Source organism: Haliotis asinina, chromosome 2 (genome assembly GCF_037392515.1).
Source record: "Haliotis asinina isolate JCU_RB_2024 chromosome 2, JCU_Hal_asi_v2, whole genome shotgun sequence".
Lineage (NCBI taxonomy): Eukaryota > Metazoa > Mollusca > Gastropoda > Lepetellida > Haliotidae > Haliotis > Haliotis asinina.
Window position 1 is genome coordinate 68,148,830 of NC_090281.1, and position 20,386 is coordinate 68,169,215.

The 20,386-nt window shown below is 39.2% G+C and overlaps 2 protein-coding genes across 4 annotated transcripts; one reads left to right on the forward strand and one right to left on the reverse strand.

Annotated features, from left to right (window-relative positions):
- Positions 1-520: 520 nt before the first annotated feature.
- On the reverse strand, positions 521-12,005 carry LOC137272816 (ganglioside GM2 activator-like). Of its 2 annotated transcripts, none has more exons than XR_010956110.1 (5): positions 11,059-12,005; positions 4,157-4,324; positions 2,035-2,202; positions 1,369-1,504; positions 521-695 (listed from the first exon to the last, which is right to left on the reverse strand). XR_010956110.1 is itself a non-coding variant. In XM_067805219.1 (5 exons), coding segments are annotated over exons 1-5 (621 nt in total). In that variant the 5' UTR covers positions 7,841-7,861; the 3' UTR covers positions 521-693. The 2 variants fall into 2 exon arrangements, 1 of the variants encoding a protein (XP_067661320.1); XM_067805219.1 differs by lacking the exon at positions 11,059-12,005 and adding an exon at positions 7,694-7,861.
- A 2,011-nt stretch (positions 12,006-14,016) lies between these two features.
- On the forward strand, positions 14,017-19,386 carry LOC137274203 (ganglioside GM2 activator-like). Of its 2 annotated transcripts, XM_067807259.1 has the most exons (5): positions 14,017-14,319; positions 15,050-15,226; positions 17,004-17,174; positions 17,386-17,522; positions 19,031-19,386. In XM_067807259.1, coding segments are annotated over exons 1-5 (675 nt in total). In that variant the 5' UTR covers positions 14,017-14,130; the 3' UTR covers positions 19,032-19,386. The 2 variants fall into 2 exon arrangements, with proteins under 2 accessions (XP_067663360.1, XP_067663361.1); XM_067807260.1 differs by lacking the exon at positions 19,031-19,386 and having other exon boundaries at positions 14,046-14,319; positions 17,386-17,523.
- Positions 19,387-20,386: the final 1,000 nt, after the last annotated feature.

Genomic DNA, 20,386 nt, shown 5'->3' on the forward strand with positions numbered 1-20,386 from the left:
TCACACTAATTACTGGTTATATCAACAACTCTAGTTATATCCTTTGATGTTTTTGTTATCTAATCTCTTCAGTTATGTTGTTGGTATTGTTAATCTCATCAGCTATAGCTCATGTACCTGTATATAAACTGTTACACCTTGTCCTCCCATATGCTTGAAAATGGTGTAAGAATCCATACCGAAACGTCGTCATTGCGAGAATAAAGAAGTTGATCATCCATAAAATTTGTTCCTTCACCTTTCGCTCAGCAACTACTAAAATGCCTCAAAAACAGTTTAAGCGTAGTGTTGTAATATACAAGTGCTTAGATGTATGAAATCATACTGACTGATATTTATGTAAACAGTTAAATGAGTTAGTCAAAACGTCTGGACTGGCTATTGCACTAAGTTCCGAAAAAGGACTGAACCCAATCAGCAGGAACGAGACTGTTGTGTAATCAATGTTTTGACGTGTGCGTGTGTGTGAAAGACACTTTTGTGATGCACCGACAAAGCTAGAAAAATAACAGAAACCAAATGATTCTGTGACACCGGGTCCGTGATAATTTTATTCACTCGTGGTGGAAAGGTAAACAATTATTAAAAGTTGACACACAAAACCGAGTAGTCGTCTTACATGAAAACATGCCTTTTCTCGTATTATGGAACCTCATCTGTCAAGGCTGACGTCACATGAGTTCACAGGTACTCTCCTGCAAGAGAAGACAAGAAACATTATAACCAAATTCAAACTGATAATTGCGAGTGCAGGTTGCAGTGAAAGTGCAGTGAAAGTGAACTTTTGCCTTCCCACTCCTCTCCCTGATATGACGCTTTGTTATTCCGCGACAAGCTAAAGAGCCCACTGTTGAGTACATCTCTCGTGGTCCCTATTTGCGACTGGGTACCGTCTAACCGTTAACGGTCCCAGTTGACAGAGTAGTCAAATCGATCGTATTGATTCACGTATATTTCGTGTATATTCGATATAAGAAATATGACTGAACACAATAAATTGTATCTAAGACATATTCATAGAAATGTACACAATAAATTGAAAATATTCCGGAAAGTTCCTGTGATCGAAGTTTATAGCCGGATTCTCACATGTTTCTCATATTTGAACACAAACCCTCATCTTGGAGGCTACGATGGGGCGCGAATGATAACAGGTGCGAAGTCTCGCTGGTCAGTCTCCGCTCTGGACAATATATTTGGTATGCTCTGTATTCAAGTATACTTTTACATTGTTTCCATACAGATGTCGCTAACTAGACACATACAGTGTATCTGTAATATGACAATCCTACACGAATACCTCTTGCATTGAACTACACGTACTCGAATACCACAGTCTCTTGAAATGTGACCTTATACAAAGCTTACAAGCGAACGTTGCTACGAGTTTGTAGCATCCGAGGTCGATGTCGTTGTGTGTGAGGCTGACAGTGATGGCGTAGACACCGGGAGGCAGGAAGACTGTGTTCACCTTGAACGATGCCACGGGTAGGCTGTAGGTGCCCTGAAATCAAACACTACTGATGTCGTTGAGAGAACCTAAACCAACGCGGGCTGTTGACGCCTTAACCCTTTTGAACTGACAACGCCAAAATTGGATTATAAGGATCGCCTACTACAGAATCCATTGTAATGACATAGATCGAGTTACGACAGACCGTTTTGATAGTATTTTCGATAACAAATGATGTAAGTAACTAGATACGTATCATTCATAAAAGGAAACAGTGGAGACAATAAAAATAATCTCTTAGCCAATCAAAAATCAGTCTGAACGGTATTTGAAAGTGATGCACTAAAGGGTCTTAAGGAATAATTCGTCAGAAAGGGGGCGTTGCCGGATATATTCGTTGGTTTACGGAAACATAAACAGTTCCTTTGTAGCCAATGAAATGCTAAGGACTCACTCGCATGAATGTATTTCACATTATTTTTCCCGTTACAAATACATTCTTTTGCACAACTGTGAGAGTCTTGGAAATGAGCTTACTTTGTCTAATCTTCACTTAATAATGTCAGACGGGTTTTACTTACCGCCTTGAAGGGGCAATTGCATGGCACTTGAGCAGTCACAAATTCCTGGGGACATTCGACACCTTTGAGGATGGTGCACAGGTTGCCGTAGACACAGCTACCAACATTCCCTTCACACGGTATTGGTACATCCTGGCGATTAACTCTCTTGGACATCTGAACGACAGCCTACGGAAGTACAAGAATATCTAGTTTTACCACTTCACTTACAACTGACGGTCACATTGGAATTTCTTTTTAGATTTCGGACACCTTACAGTTTCCTCTTTGAATGAATATTGATGTATTTTCAATAGATTGAGAATGTTTATGGCTTAATTCAAATAACAATGAAAAAAGATTATGATTCTTTATTTGCCGCACTTTTCGAGGTAAACACCCAATGTAGCATAAATAATTACCATGAATGTAATTTTCCAAATCAGTATCCAAGTCAAATTTTGCACATTTGTGAGAAATCACCTTCCGTACAATCACACATTTTCTGTTCCATTTTCCGTTGTATATTTATCGAATGACAACAATTTAACCAACATAATATTATGCACACACATTCAACACGGCGGTCTATGGGATTGTGCATAGTGGAAACATACGTTGTCTTCCCATTATGACTACTCCCAGTTTGACTATTCAGGAACATGAACATATACTGGAGCACCCCAGTATATAATTTTGCCATGTATCGTTTAATATACTGCCTTAATTTTGATTGATATGCGATATTGTTGCTGCTATATTGACTACACTTGCTAGCAATACTCACATATGGTGCGCACCTGAAACAGCTATAAGTGTCTATAAGCGTTTGTGGAACAGTCAAACTGCTGGAGGGGAGAGAGCTAGTAATTAAAAACAACTCGAGGTTGTGTATTGGACGGGTAATCAAACTGGTAGTCATAATTGGAATGAACCAACCACATGTTGGCTGATAAATGTTATGTCACTAGTTAAATAGTGGTCGGATTGAAAAATGAAATTATTTGTGAATCGCAGAGATGATTTTACATTTGCCTGTCAGATTTTACAGACATCCATCCTGAAACCACTTCATGAAGATTATATATGCTACACTGAAATAACATGTAAGTCTATGGAAATTACGTCAAGGGTCCTAAGTAGCACGGGTTTGTATGCGTCGGAGGTCTGTGTATAATCGAGTCGGGAAGAACATTAGGAGCATGAATCCATACGGTAGGGTTAAGATGAAGCGTCCTTACAAATCAAGGATGGAAAAGAGCAATTTTTTGTAACCGGATCTTCACAGGTATAGAAATGCAGTTAGGAAAATGAAGAGTCAACAGGACCGGGTGCGCATGCACTCGGTTATTTAACTGATGACATTAGCATGTCTGAAAGGCGAGAATGTAGAAAGGTGAGAAAAAATGTAGAAAGGTGAGAAAAAATGTCGTGTTCTCATGATCTCTTTGTTGTGCTGTAAGGTCATGACCAAAGGTCGACATCACGGAAATATTTCCATATTTACGAGATACAGAAACCGTATTTGCAGCGAAAACGTAGGTCATCGATGCTGATTGGCTGATCAGAAAATTACCTGACACAAGTTCAGAAGGAGGTGTTCTCATACGTGCTGGAATTTATCTTCAGTTAATACCCATGCTTGTCATAAGAGGCGACTAACGGGATTGGTTGGTCCCGACTGCTGATTTGGTTGACACATGTCATCGTATCACTGGGTTGTCTGGTCCAGACTCGATTATGTACAGACCGTCGCCATACAGCTGGGCCCCGTTTCACAAAATTCTCGTAAGCCTAAGATTTCGTAACTTCTCTCGTAGCATTCGTACCTGTTATACTGTAACATAGGAAGTAGGAATACTACGAGAAAAGTTACGAGACCTTAGGCTTACGGAGTAACGTGAAACGGGGCCCTGAGCCTTTATTCTCGAAACGTTCGTAGCCTTAGGAATTCTTAACTAATGTCTTAAGAATGGGCTTAAGAAGTTCGCTGGGTTACGTACGTTTCGAGAATAGCTGGCCTGGGATATAGCTAAGGGCGTAATTCTTAAGCCATTCACTCTATATACGTGTCTCGCAGGGTGGTACAGTGCCATACGCCCTTCCTTAACGAGGATGAAAACCGTTTTCACTCCATACGTACCGTGAGGTTGTCTGGTACGTCTATCTTGAGTTCAGCGTCGAAGGACACGTTGAACGTCCCAGGAAAGACAAGCGGGTCCGGGACGAAGACAAGGTTTGTGACGATGAACTTCTCGTCAGATACATTTCCACAGTTCTCAAATTTATATTCTGACAGCTTCGTTACCGCCTGAAAATCAGATTTGACATACGGTTCAAAGTAATTCGTTTCATCGAATATCGGTAAAACAGCTTAAACTGTTTATCTTTAAAACGGTTTCCAGCTCTACACTGTTTATCGGTAAAGGGATTACACTGTCGGTAAAGGGATTACAATGTTTATCGGATTACGCTGTTTGTAGGTAAAGGGATTACACTGTTTATCGGTAAGCGGATTACACTGTCCGTCGGTAAACGGATTACACTGTCGGTAAAAGTATTACACCGTCTACTCCCAGTTGTTAGACTCCCAATTGTGAGACAGTGGAGTAGGTAATTAACAAACAAAATACACCTTATTCCCCTATCTTATATAAGGGATTAACCCTAGATAGTCACGGTTTAGCTATGTAACTGAACCTTGTGAACAGAACAGATTTTTTATTCGTAAAAGTCGCATATAGTGACACAGAGAACAGACATTGATACACATTAAAACATTGTCCAATTTTGATGAATTTTGTAATTTTAGAGTTAAGTGGTGAATAATCACGTTTCATTAGATAAACCCTTTTTAAATATTTAGAATGTTTACAGAAATATTGATGTTGATGTTATAGAACACTATAATGTGGAGTGCATCACGCGGAGATGATACATATCTGTAATGTCTTTCAATTCCGTCACAACGTCCTGTTTCAGTGGGAGACCTGTGATAGGAAGTTATAAATTTTATTAACCAGAGTCTATAGTGATATGGTAATTGTAACAAAAAAAACGGTTCTAAAATGCGAATGCTTATACGTTATATAGTAATAGCCTCTAACTGCTTAAACTGATCAATTATACTGAATGGTACATTGCTTTGTATCCAGACAGTGCAGGTACAGAGTGGGTTAGCGAAATATCATGCAGTCAATACACATGACACTTGATAACAATGTTGAAGAATATAAATTCTACATAACATTATAAAAATGGAATTTAAGTTGCCATTACAACAAAACATTTTAGTCTAGTTTGATATCATATCATTGTTACATTTACGGTTATACTGATGGGGTATCTACCTAATTCACCTTAAATCACAAATCTGATTGCAAGAACTCTTTAACTATAATCTATATGAATGCATTTATTTACCATTGCCCGCTCTTTTCGATCGCCGTTACATAGCAGGCCCCCAGCAAGTACCGCTGCACCATTACTTTGATACTCTATTTCATTATTTCTGTACCTATCGATTTTCGTAATTGAAAACAATAAATGCTCTTTAACGAGCAATGTTTTCTGCATTAACTGAGGAGGAAGCACCACCTATATGCACCGAACCATTAATTAACATGTCTCACAACTGGGAGTTCTCATAAATGGGAGGAAACCGATTACACTGTTTATCGGTAAAAGCGACTGCAAGCTGAACGAAAGAAAGTAATGTAGTATGCGATGTTACGTGCCGATTGAGCATTCGTCTCAAATTGTGTCCATAACTAGCAATGTCCGGTATTGAAACATAAGAAATATCGATCAGAGATGCAGAGTCTGAAAAATAAATAAGGGTAGAAATGTAACCTGTAATGGGTAATTGTAACTTGTAGCGTATTTATTCGACTGAACCTCAAGTAAATCAGTCTGTCATAGTCGTTATACCATCATCAGCGTTCTGCATTTTGTCATAAGTAAACATATTAAAAGACACAAAGAAAGAAACTTTTACCATCATAATAGATTAATCTGATGTGTAATACCACAAGAGGTACCAATACTACCATGACGGTTTCCTTGTAGAGGTGGGAAAGCTTTCAACGTTATGGACAGTGGGTACACACGTCTAAAATAGCTGAAATTCATAACAGCCCGTGTTGCCACTACAAGAAAATACTAGCCGCCGCACACTTAAGTCTCGCCTTGGGAGTCTGGATCTGTTCTTGTAGGTTGGCTAGATAATGCTAAGACGTCCTATTTCAGTGAATAATGCTATGACGTCCTATCTCAGCTGATAATGTTAAGCCGTCCTATCTCAGAAGATAATGCTATGATGTCCTATCTCAGTAGATAATGCTAAGACGTCCTATCTCAGTAGATAATGCTATGACGTCCTATCTCAGAAGATAATGCTATGACGTCCTATCTCAGCTGAAAATGCTAAGACGTCCTATCACAGTAGATAATGCTATGACGTCCTATCTCAGTTATAATGCTATGACGCCCTATCTCAGTAGATAATGTCCTATGATATGACGTCCTATCTCTGTTGATAATGATATGACGTCCTATCTCAGTCTCTGACGACTGTGTTACCGCGGAGGCAGCTTGGGTTGTCCGGGGTAATAATAGTCTGTTTAGCGCTTTGAGCATGCTTTGATGATTTGAGATTAGCGCTTTTTAAGTCTCTTCATTATTATTATTATCAGATCGCTGTTGTTGGTTAATATTGCCATTTATATGACTGTTTTTGCATTACGCGTATTTATACTCTACATGATTTGTGAACGTTATTAATTTTGGACATTTTGTTAATTGCAGCAAATTTCTTCTTTGTTTGTTGGTTTCGCACCAAAATCTGTTTTCAGACTGATTCCAAGTCAAGGTTTTAGTTTCAAATTGGAATTGGGGTGTTCCTGGGCCAACTCATAATTAAACCAGTGCCCATGCCTCCATTCCACATTTAGCTAATTGGACGTCTCCCAGGAAGCGACACCAAGTTAAACCTAGACGGTCAAACAATCTCTTATGTATATTTTCCCCCTGACACCATACTTTAATGCACAAGCCCTACAAGCAATTCTAGATTTTCCTTAGGTTCAGGAATCTGACTTCGCAATGGAAATCCTATTCAGTGTAAATGAGTTCTTGGTTTGGTTTTGGGGGAGAATTATAAGACTCCCGAAAACTGCAACCTTCTGCATTTCCTGGTAGCCGTGTACTTTGTCAGTGTCAGTCAACAGACAACAGACTGGGCGTGACCAAACCTAGAGCACCGACAACAATGCGTACACATGCATGTAACAAAGAATTACATTATTTTCTGTTCTTATGGCTGTGGGATAGCCTTGTGATTAAAGCATTCGCTTGTCACGCCAAAGACACGTGTTCGAATCCCCTCATGTGTTCAATGTCCTCCGCCTGCATATTGCTTGAATATTGCTAAATGGGGCTTAAAACTAAACCCACTCTGAATCGCAACATGGATCGGCCTCAGCTTATCTGTATTTTTGAAACTAGCATAAGATATGATGCAAACCATATGATGGCAGCTGTGAAAAACACTTTATGAAAACAATCGTACTCATAAAGTACTAAGTATGAAACAACAGGTACACAGCTTATCATTTCTATATAAAACTGGCGTGACTGTTTCGGCGATTAAAATGTGGAAACCGCCATTACGAAGACGTACCTCATACTGACGACTGGAGTCAAAGGAACTCAAGAGGGACATCTGGTCAAACAGAAACTTGTTGTGAGGAAATATTACTCCTTGAACAACGAGGATGAACGTTAAAGCTATACAGCTTTGAACCACTACGTCCGTCAACGATCTCATCTCGAATTGCTTCTGCCGATGTTTAAGCTGAGGGTCACGGGGAGAATCATTAATGTCAGTGACAATATCTTATATACTAGTAATTGAAACGAACTTTAATATGTACTGGAATTACTCTTTTGTGTTTGCAGGCGTAATTAACTCACTTTCACACTCGAACATTCGAATATCGGCGATATGTTTTATAATCAAACATACGGCTGTTACTGATTGATAGTGTGGATCTAAATAGAGATGATATATAGCATACCCCTAATAATACCAAATAATATTTTTTCACGTACATACATTAACATCGTCATTTAATAAAACCTTTATTCATACATATTCAATCCACGTAGTATTAGAACACCTAACAGCTTCTAAATAGAAATAATATAAAGTATACCCCTAGCGCCATACAAAATAATATTTTTTCACGTACATACATGAACATCGTCATTTATTAAAACCTTTATTCAGACATATTCAATCCACGTAGTATAAGAACACCTAGCAGCTTCCGAAATTAATGTCTAATCGCTATTTTTCTGTCACTGTAGCACAAGCATGCCCAATATACTACCGATAAAGTCCAACTTGGTGGATCTGAAGCATGTATATGCGCGTATAGGACCCGTACCGCTATTGGATTTCCTCCAATATCAAGGTGAGTAATTTATAAACAACTCCTACTCACTGTTTACCATAGAGGTGTGTGGCATAATGATATAAAGTACAGAGAAGTAAGGCTATCCTATCACAAGTATAGGTCAAAGTCTAGTGTTAAATCTGCACAGCTGGAAATGAACACTTCCCCATGGTGGCCTTTGAGTTAATTTCACGTTTCCGCATATTATACAGACTGTGTACTCTGTAAGTCGTGTCATCCTTGATGGACAGACTGCTTTACTTCACGCTGGCAAATACGACCATATGTGGGGCAGTAGGCAAGTGATAACGCTGTAGCACTAGTTTTGATTTGGCCTCGTCCGGATCAGACAAACCATTCACGTGAGGTCATCGCAAAACAAGATACACATGTCATATTCTATACACGAGAGAGCATATAGGAACTTCAAGCATGTCTGATACTGGATCTCGAAAACAAACACAAACGAGCAGTTCTGTGGAACATTACAGTTAACACGATGCTGTGAATACCATGCATCGTGTTCAGTGCATGATCCAAACATCCATTATGAGACAGTACGGTCTGTTTCTGGTGGTTTTTATTTTCAAAGTAACAGTGCGCATAAAACGTTATTCACCCCCCTAGAATGATAACATGATAACATGGATTATGGGAAGGATCCTCGCCAGTACCCTACACCCACTCATTGCTGTACAGGAATCCTTCACGTTTTAATTCGGTATACGATAACAGCAGTAAAACTTGAAACCATTGGTCGTCACGGATAGCGGAAGAGATTGTTGTCTTATTGAGGCGTTCCTCGGGAAAATGAGTTCACAATCCCCTGTTCTGTTATGATTAGTCATTGCTGTAGATACACTTCCGATACATGGTTGATTGTAACATTTGGCCTCACCATTTAAGTTCCTTTGTTGATTCAAGTTCCAATACATGTCACAAAACACCCAGCTCATTGGTTAATTTAAGAGGGTAATACATACTCGGTTCGTTTCCTATATCATAAATGCTGTCGACGGTGTTAAATTTATGTCAGCTAACATGTCTAGCCTATCTATTCCGTCGACAAGTGCACTTTTAAACGTTTCGTGAGATTATCGTTGAAACACCTAAATTGCATTTTGAGTGTTTTTCGAAAACGTTGTCATTTGTAATGGCCTTGCAGTTGATAAGTGAGTAAGGTTGTAGTGCACGGCAGTAATCTGTAATAAACTTTCTAAGTGAGCGATTTTGCTGTATATCGCAATAATTTGTAACGGCCCAGGTTAGGTAGAAATATGTCTTCAGTTGTCGAAGACTTTGATATATTTACGTCGCCATATTAACCTAAACTACGCAATAACAGTGTTGTGATATCGACTTCGGACAGGTGCTTTCTCCCGTGTACAGACATCCCTACATTGCTGACCATGCTTGTAGTGGCCTGCCCAGTTGTCAGATTCAAACGTGGACCTTGCACTGTGGATACTGCTTGAGTTCAAGACCAAACAGATGTTCTAGGTACCATCAGGTGGCACATTAACTTGCCGTTAACGGCTCAGCCTTTCGGATGTAAATATTAATGGCACGAATAAGCCATTGGTAAAGCGTCTAATATCCACGTTACTGATACTCAGTGAGGCTAATACAGTGATAAGATTTGAACATAAATACGTAAAACGGAGAATGATTATCTACTGGTACACAGATAGAAATAGGCAAGTCTTAAGGTGTGATTCGAAGGCATCTTTAGTAGTTGTATTTCTGAGGTATCGGGGAAGCGAATTCCCGACTGGTGAGCTCACGAAAGAGAAGGCGCGTTCGAAAAGTCCTTTTAGTGATTTCGGTTGAGTCAAAACAGTCATTGGAGGATCAGAGATTCCGCTGAGGTGAGTAAGGGGAGATAATCTTTGAGATCAGACGGAAAGTTTTCATTGTGGGGACAGTTGCGAGTGATGGCGAGGAGTCTGAAGATGATTATTGCAGAGATGGGAAGCCAGTGACGTGACTGAGTGATATGATCATAGCGTAAACAGCGGGAGGTCCATCAAACCGCCGAGTCCTGAATTCTTTGAAGTTTCTGAATTGATTTGGATGACACGTTGGCGTACAGTGAGTGGCGATAGTCAAGTTATGAAGTAGGCAGTGTATCAACGCTTTGCAGGTTTGAATGTCAAGGTAGTGGAGTACTCTGCTGATGCTGAAAATGCTGTAGTAGTACACTTTGCTGACAGAAGCAATGTGGACGTTCATGGGCATGGTTGAATCAAGAATTACTCCCAGACTACGCGCACTGTCAGAGGGCAAAACTTCAGCATCACCAATGTGAAGACACATGGAGTCCGATTCTAGCTTTCTGAGCTGGTGTCTGGATCCAACTAGAAAAATTATGTTTTGTCTTCATTTCACACAAGAAAGTAAGACATCGTCCACGTTCTGATTTCCAGAATGCACTGTTCCAGTTTTGAGATGTTGCATGAAAGTTCAGATGATTTGAAGCTGACATAGAGTTGAGAGTTATCTGCGTACAGATGGAAATCCAGAAAATGTTTTCAAATTATGACTCCAACAGGAAGGATGTGAATTGTGAAAAGAAATGTCTACTTACAAAACATTACAGCACTGGCCGGATGAGAAACTGCGGCATGCCTAGCCTTGCGCCAAAGCTGTACTGAATGCCGAGGCCAGGGATGTACTACTCAATCATCCAGAAGGGCAAGCCTAGATAAGCGGGCAATACACTCAAAGGACGCCAGTCTGTTAGGGAAATATATATCTATTTTAGAAACTTAAACTATTAATTATTACTGCACGCCATACCCGGGTCATTACACTCAAATAGTCGTGGAGGAATAACCTAATACCGCCTATGCAGGCTTCCCCACATAAAACCATCAAACAAAGAAACACATTTTGTTGGAGGTAAACAAATATTACTTCGGGGTACATGCATCTTGTGGAAGAATACAAACTAATGCGTTACATTTAAGTTACAAATTAAAACGTTGTCGTTCGGGGTATACAATCTCTCAATAAAATACAAATCACTGAATTTGGGAGGTGTGTCTCATACAGAAATAGAGCCTCCCTCTCAGACTTGGGCACCAAATAACCAGGCAACAGAATCAGCAGGCGGGGCACCCCTGAAATGTATTATGTAATCCCAGATATTACATCTTACACTGAAGCAGTTTCTTCACAGACTGACTGAGTTTTGCGCCACTTTCAGACATATTCCACCTAGTTCATGGCGGGCGAGACAGAAATGGACTGCACACAGTGTACTCATGTGGGTATTCGAACCCGCGTCTTTGGCGGGTTCGAACCAACGCTTTAACTACTATGCTACCTAACCGTCCGAGCACGCTCAAGATGATGTATTCATCATTGGTTATGTTGACTGCATATACTCCCTGACTGACGGCGATTCTCATCGATGACACCGATGACAATGTAGGGTTTCCAGTTCTCCTACATACTCGGGACTTTACTAACAGGATGTGTGGCGCATTTGTAACACTGAATTATATCAGTTCATGTATCATAAACAGTGTTATCCAAATCATACCGCGAACATAACGAGACACGAACTTTGATATCTTACTGGTTCATAACAATGAAAAGTAACAGTACAATCATCAGCTGAACTTTGATTGAGAAATCGGCTGTCTTCCCCTACAGAGGTGGAACAGTGGTCAAGGACGGAGATACGAGGTTATATGATACGGTGATACGGCTTATACTTGATAACATGTACTTATTTCCTTTAATAAGGGTTCCCGCGACCCCAGAGAAGGGTAGTACAGGCAGCCTCAAATCAATCCCTCAAATGTAATTTAGTGTCACCATGGCTTAGGGTTAAACCCCTCTCCTCATCCCAAACCATGCACTTGTTTGTGTAAAAAAAGGTGAAAATCCTGCCTAATCATATTGTTACTGTCAATTTATGGAGGATCTGTTGATGACTGGTTTGATAACCTATATATCGTACAGCTCTCTGAGAATGTGCGTGTGTGTGTGTGTGTGTGTGTGTGTGTGTGTGTGTGTGTGTGTGTGTGTGTGTGTGTGTGTGTGTGTGTGTGTGTGTGTGTGACTTTTTATTTTCAAGAGAGAGAATCTCTCTGGATCTCTGATGTGTGTAGTGTTGTCTAGTAGTGAACATACTGTTCACTTTCTTTTTTTTATCCAGCTCCACTTATTTGGAGATGAGAGCGCATGCTGCGGCAAGATAACTAATCCCCATATATGACCAGCCTGGTAAGATGTGCTCTTCACATGCTGAACAACAGTTGCATGTGTAGATGGGATTGCATGGAACCTGGACCTCTTTTCAGTTTATGTGGGTTTGTTTGTTACTAACTGTCAACATATTACACACACACGCATAAGTACATAATGATTTCATCGTTACATACATATTACCTACTATAGTCTGACACACACACAGTCTGACACAAGTCTTAAATATGTGGCAAGTCTAGCTAGATCACCACTGTAGTCTCTGTTTGCCCTTTAATCATATTTTAAACAGTTTTTGTTGTAAAGTGTTTAAACATGCTGAGACTAAATGTTAGTCTACTGACTACATGCATGGCAAACAGTAAACGAACATGTATGGGAACTATTAGGCAATATCTTAACAATCGTCTGTAACAAGGAAAACCTATCATTCGTCGCTTGTTCACAGGGAACTTAATTTCGTATTGGCATTTGTCCGATTTTGGTTCCATTTCCTCATGATGAGGAAACGAAAGCCTTACGCGAACATAAAAAAATAATTGTTTGAAGGGCACATTTTTTTCAAACGTCACGAGGGATGCAGGACATTTGTTAAACTTTCGACAGAAAAAAGTGACGAGGGAGGAACACATTTCTCTCTCTCAGAAATATAGCCTGGAATATTTAGCACGTGTTAATGAGTTGTAGATTCAGTCACATTCGTTCTTACAGACACTCATTATTATAGTCGACAAAGGTATAATAGGGACGCAGCGAAGTCAGAACTACTACTATTTTTTTCAATGGCAAAAAAAAAAAAAAAATGTTAAGCGCCCAAATAAAAGTGATGAGCCGACGCCCCAGAAACATTTCTCTTTTTTCAAGCCTAGGTTACTAGCTCTCGGTCACCATGCAATAATTGCAGACCATCATTGATACGTCTTGGATCGATTGCATATTTTCAACCGGCATCGAAGCTTGAGGCTTTTGTAAAGTGCATGTTGTCTTGGAACCCTTCACTCTATTCTAGATGTCATGCAAACAACCTAATCAACCGGAACGATGCGACACCTCTGGCTGTTGTCACCATGTGACTCCTTGAGTTGTAAACATGAGCCATCTTGACCCCCAAGAGCTACTGTTTTACATAAAACAAGTTGTATAGATGTATAATAAGATTACAAAATATGATACATGATATGTTAGGATAATATTTTTTATACTTTATTATTTGTGAACATGGTTAATAGATATTCTTTATTCAAAAAGTACTTTAAAATAAATGTTCCCGTACATTACGTTTGTACCACAAAAAGTTGTATTGAGATAGTTGTTAGACAAGTAGCTCGAATACGAAAGTAATCATCACGTGCAAAGTCACATGATCCATTGTGTGGTCTCGCCGGGAAGTGTGGTGTAGCTACGTGTAGACGCTCAGCAAAACTTGTTTTCCGCAATCAAAATGAAGTATTACTCAAGTGTGGTCGCCTTTGCCTTTTTGGCTGTTGGTGTTGCTTTCGCAGCGGTGCTCCATTACGACCCACTGGAGATCACTTCTAGACTGGAATCAGAAATGGACGATCTTATGAAACTGGTTATGAAACCGCATACACTCAGCAGATATGTACCTGTGGATATGTACAAGAAATTGGTAAGAGCAGCGTGCGGTAAATAACTGTAAAAAACGTATCGTCCAGTTGTACATTTTCGACAATCGTTCAGATTCACCATGATGATAGGTAATAAGATTGGGGATTCTAGCATGCAGGCACGATTGATGCATGTCATGAAAACACAATGGCATAGGTGCTTATTACATCAACCATCGGTTTGTATATTCCAGACATGCTTAATCTACATACAAAGGTAGGAGGTAAAAAGAAATATGAAAATTTGTGTGTCTATCCTTTCACCATCTTGGTGCGTTTGAGACCAAGTTGTAACAGAGTTGTGTCCCCTAGATATGCCCAAATCGTATGATGTAGCTTGGTAGTGAAGAAACCCAAGAACAGACCAGACTATGAAGCTTGGGCCGTCTGCATCAAACCAGCAGTTGTGGATGCCATGTGCTTTGCATCAATCTTGTTTTAATGTTGAGCTGTAATGTAACTTCAACACTGTTCCAAGCATTTGAAGGTTCATCTTCCTTACTTGATTGTCTGTTAGTGTAGTTTATTTCGTCTTTTAAACATTATTCAGCTATCAACTCACAGTGATGTCTGCTTTTTAAACAAATGTTAAAGAGTTTTAAAAGTAATTTTCCAATCATACTATTGTAGACAAAGGCAACAAAATGGATGGTGCGGGTTGTTTAACTACATATTTGTTTCACCAATTTACTATCCAGTGTCTGCTGTGCTATAGCTGTTATATGTGTTCAGGGCCTGAACCCAAGCATTCGTCTGACGGATTACAGATGGGAGAACTGTGGCAACCCATCTGTGGAAAAACTGATCATCAACAACATCAAGTTCTCCCCTGACCCTATCTCCCTTCCCGGGACTCTCACCGTCTCCTTCAGCCTCAGCCTAAAAGTAACAGTTGCAAGTGAACTTAAGGTGGGCAGTTTTCCCTGATATTCATTGTGTTGCGTCATGTCTCACCATGTTTAAAATCTGTACTGTTCCTATGCTGAACAACAAAAGAAACGCAAGTTTCGAAAAAAAAGGGAAATCACATGAAAGCAAGCTTTCATGTTTATGTCTTCTATTCAAAAACTTGAATTGTTTTTTCTTTTGCTGGTCAGTGTAGTTGAATTGATTAACTCCATCCAATGTAGTGGCCCTTTTATGTAAGTTATCTTAAACTTTTAGCAATTAAAAATTCTATGAACCTCTTAATGGTTAATGATTTTAGGTATCCTGCAGTAGAATAGGCCTTCAGCAACCCATGCTTGCAATAAAAGGCGACTATTCTTATCGTAAGAGGCAGCTAACGGGATCGGGTGGTCAGGCTCGCAGACTTGCTTGACTCATGTTATCGGTTCCCAACTGCGCAGATCGATGCTCATGTTATTGATTACTGGATTGTCTGGTACAGACTAGATTATTTACAGACCGTCGCCATATATAACTGGAATATTGCTGAGTGCGGCATAAAACTAAACTCACTCACTCACTTAGGTATCCTGCATGATGTATTTGTACAACTGTACTGTCGTTGTTCGAGCAAGTGATACACGAGAAACAAATAGAGAAAATCTATACATGAGTTGTTATTACAATAGATTGGGGATGAGGTATTTGTACAATAAAGGAGCTTGAGGTACAACACTGGCATTGGGATTTTAGTTAGTTGATTTAAATCTTGAAAGTTACAGATCAGTTGTGGTGACCAATAACTCACAACAGAAAGAATGGTGCAATGAGAGCATTGTTTGTTTGAACATACAAACTGATACAGGAGAACTAAATGATTTGAGACAATACACTGATGCATCTAACTGACTAGCAGGTGCAGACATGGAAAATTTTTATCAGTTGCACTTGGACAGTACTTGTTTGCTGACAATACTTTTCAAATTCAAAAGGAATTATTTGTGAAAACGTCTTTTTTGAGGCAGAAACTGTACCTGAACTTTTTCTTTATCTTTTGGTACTCATTGATATGTTAATATAACTGTATTAAAAGCCTTCCTGTTTCGTTTTATTCAGATCCATGACTTAATGATATATATCATATCCTGCTGCAACTCAGTGCCGGATATTAAAACTCTCACATGTCAGCAGTGTATTATTTATGCTATGGAAATAGTGAATGATATACAAGGCATGGTCATGATATAGCTGAGATATTGCTGATGTCAAAATTAACTCACTTACTACAATTCATGACACACAGGAAATATTTTGAAAGTGCCCTGGCGGCACGACTGGGGTTTAAAAAAACATGCAATAATGTTAATGAAAAATGTGATAAATTTGACCAGCTGAAATGATCCCCAACCTGTGCCAAGCCAACTATTTATCAGTAGTAAGGTCAATGTGGAAACTGTACTTCGAATACCAGTGTGCATTCTGTTTTAGATAACATGATTTGGTGGTTAACTGAAGGATTTGGGATAAATTAAGCAGAACTATTTTTGCATTCATCATAGTGTTTGGGAAATCAATGTTTTAAGTTTACATGATCAAGGATGAGAACTTGTTGCGAATCCTCGGAATTCTGTGTATTTGATGGCACTGGTGTCATTCATGATGTCTGTTATATTGTTTAAATTAACATCACTCCAAAGATGCCCATCCCATTTTCCTCCTCTGTTTCTCATACCCATTCTCATCCCTGCATGATTTTAACTGATTTAATTATATCCAATATGTTCTTGTTGCTTTTCAGGGAGTGGTCCTGCTGGAGAAACAAGTTTCCGGGAGCTGGCTTAAGATACCATGTATCGGCAACATTGGCTCCTGCACCTATGATGACATCTGCCCGTTGCTCAGCCAGATAGGCCAGTGTCCTCCTGAATTTAATGCAGCTGGCATCCCCTGCAAATGCCCCTTGGATGCAGTGAGTACATTTAACTGAATGAGAGCATGTTTGCAGACACTGGTTAAGTGTAACTATCAAGATGTCCTGTTTGCTGTGTTCACCATCTTTCATGGTTAAGCTGATGGCAGTTTGTATTTTCCTTTTTTGAAAAAAGAAAATCTGAATGTTAGGAAAGAAATGTGACAGACATATCTACTGTTTTTCAAGTAATCACCTTATATATTTTCAGGGCAACTACACGCTTCCTAGTGCCAGCTTTGAGATTGATGCAAGCTTCCTTCCAACCGGAGACTACCACATCCGTGCCAACCTCACCCACGGTGATGTTGATGGTGGCTGCTATGACATCTACGCTTCGTTTGCATAGTAAGTAGACATATTTAACTGAATTATTTTCTAGACGTTGAGGGGTGGGAGTTGTGCTGGAGAACCGTGTCTGATTCCCCAAATGGGTACAGTGAGTGAAATCCATTTCTGGTGTTTAATATACCATGCTTACAAGCTTGTAGCATTTCCTGTGTTGCCTGCTGGGAATGCTGAACAGTGGGAATCTATTTGGTACTTAGTGTTAGTAATTCTGCTTATTACCTATGTGGGCAAACATATTGGGATTTATGTTTTTCATATGGTGCCCTAGGGCAAAATATGACTTTGTCAGTGGTAACATGACATCACGAACAATGCCATGAGGTCACATTTCTTCTGTGACGTTGCCTTCTACATGAGGCGACAGTAGGTAGCCAGCCCATGTTTGCAAGTAGATTTGTGTTTATTTTGCTCTATTCAACGACTTCAGGAATAAGCAGAATATTATGTTCATGCCCATGACATACTATGTTTACTACACACTTGCCTTTATATCGGTATATATTAAATGGTGGCTGTAAATAATTGAGTCTGGACCAGACAATCCAGTGATCAACAATATGAGCATCGATATGTGCAGATGGGAACCGATGACATATGTCATCCAAGTCAGCGAACTTGACCACCTGATCCTGTTAGTCGCCTCTAATGACAAGCATGGTTGCCTTTTATCGCAAGCATGGGTTGTTGATGACCTGTTCTACATCTACATCTTCATGGGTCGTTAGACATTATGAACATGGGGTAAATGAATATGAATATATGTTCAGAAAAGTAAATAAAAGTCGGCAGTTAATTCATTTTAATCAGTGTAGCAATAATAGAAATAAATGATGGTTTCAATCTCTTTAACCAAGTTGACTGTGGAAAGTAGGGCTACTTACCATAACTGTTTTACTGTTTAAGCTATCCGAGTGTGGATTATTTTTCCTGCGTTTCTCTTGTCTGCAGAAGATTCACTGTGAAATAGTGTGTATAGGTGTCAGTTGTAACAGTCCCTGTTTGGCTGTTGTTGACAGTAAAGTTAATGGATCATACACAGAAAACTTATATAGTTTAGCCTAAATTTGAGACAGTTGCCAATGACAAGACGGCATACTGTTATACTGCAAATTGTATAGAAAAGAAAATAAAATCCCTGACAATGCAACCAACTTTCGTGATTGCTGTTACCATAATATATGTGTTTAGGGACTTAAAACGTACAAAATAGAATTGAAGTGCACTAACACACAAGTTCCCAATATCTTGAAATATGTATTGCAATACAGGAACCTGAATTGCAAAATGTAAAATTTATGAATAATTTCAATTCACATGACATTATAAGAAACATTAAATCGGAATGTGTGTTAAATTTCTGTTCTCTGGGTCTTTTGAATTTTCAGTGGGTCAGAGAGACATCCAATGTCCTGTTGTTTTGAATCACTATTCTTGAACACTACAACTTGCTTCTTGTCATCCTTATGTTCTCACGCCTCACTGATGTCTGAACTTTGTTTTTTCAGAATGAAGTGACCTGGGTTTTACATTAAAAGAAGACACTGCAACAACAATACAAAATTGTCCATGTTCTTTCAACACATTCCACGGGCATGTTTATGTGCATAGGTTTTTATGAGAATTTTCCCTTATCTGTACATAGTATAAAACTCTTTTAACCCTGCATATATATAGAGTTGTACACTAATACATTTATTAATATCAACATATAATGAATTATTTGTTAGTGTCCGTTCAGAGCATGAGGAATAGGATGATGATTTTGTAACTCATGTTTGCAAGATGTCTTTTATAGAGTGTGATTTCTTTTTTGTACTGTTTGATATTTCTCAAGTGAATTAAAGTCAAAGGATGAATGTTATCAGTGTCACTTTTTATCCCCCCTGCATGCTTTTGCTATTTACAGTTTTTTGTGATTTGTTATTTTCTCAGTTTCCTTGGAAATGTTTCGGACTTAATCTCAAAATGGGAGGATGGACTTCGTTTCCGGAGCATAACTCGAAAAGCATTCAATATTTTTCTGCAAAACTTGGAAGATATGTGTGGCAGACCCCAAAGTGGTGCCTTTTGCTATTTACAGGTTTTTGTGATTTATTATTTTCTGGGTTTCCATGGAAGTGTTTTTGACCTCTCAAAATGGAGGGATGTGCTTCATTTCTGGAGCATAACTCAAAATCCATTCTCTATTTTTCTGCAAATCTTGGTAGGTACAATCAGAAGCTACAATGGTGCCAGTTGCTTGTTACAGGTTGTTTTATTTCTCAGTATCTTGGTTTCCATGGAAACGATTCAGACTTCGTATCAAAAGTGAGAGGCGTATTTCGTTTCCGAAGCCCATCTCAAAAAGTTCCAAGTATCTATCAGCAAAACTAGGTAGATATATGTGGCAGATCCCAATGTGGTGCCTTTTGCTATTTACAGCTTTTTGTGATTTATCATTTTCTGGGTTTCCATGGAAACGTTTCGAACTTAATCTCAAAATGGAGGGATGGGCTTCGTTTCCAGAGCACAACTCAAAAACTTTTATTATCTCTCTGCAAACTTTGCAGATACGTAGGGGAGACCCTAAAGTGGTGCCTTTTGCTATTTATAGATTTTTATGATTTATCATTTTCCAGTTTCCATGGAAACGATTAGTCTCAAAATGGAGGGACGGGCTTCGTTTCCGGAGCACAACTAGAATACTATTTAATATCTTACTGCAAAACTTGGGAGATATTGGAGGCAGACCACAAAGTGGTGCCTTTTTCTATTGACAATGTTTTGGTTTTTTTTTATTTTTCCAGGTTTCCATTGAAACAATTCTGACTTAGTCTCAAAATGGAGGGATAGGCTTCGTTTCCAGAGCACAACTAAAAAAA

Excerpts from the sequence above, each read along its gene's own strand:
- LOC137272816 (XM_067805219.1), bottom strand. The coding sequence starts at position 7,840 with ATGAGATCGTTGACGGACGTAGTGGTTCAAAGCTGTATAGCTTTAACG. Across the intron at positions 2,203-4,156 it reads ACGTACCAGACAACCTCACG|GCTGTCGTTCAGATGTCCAA; the intron begins GTACGTATGGAG and ends GTACTTCCGTAG. Across the intron at positions 1,505-2,034 it reads GCAATTGCCCCTTCAAGGCG|GGCACCTACAGCCTACCCGT; the intron begins GTAAGTAAAACC and ends GTTTGATTTCAG.
- LOC137274203 (XM_067807259.1), top strand. The coding sequence starts at position 14,131 with ATGAAGTATTACTCAAGTGTGGTCGCCTTTGCCTTTTTGGCTGTTGGT. Across the intron at positions 15,227-17,003 it reads CAGTTGCAAGTGAACTTAAG|GGAGTGGTCCTGCTGGAGAA; the intron begins GTGGGCAGTTTT and ends GTTGCTTTTCAG. Across the intron at positions 17,175-17,385 it reads GCAAATGCCCCTTGGATGCA|GGCAACTACACGCTTCCTAG; the intron begins GTGAGTACATTT and ends ATATATTTTCAG.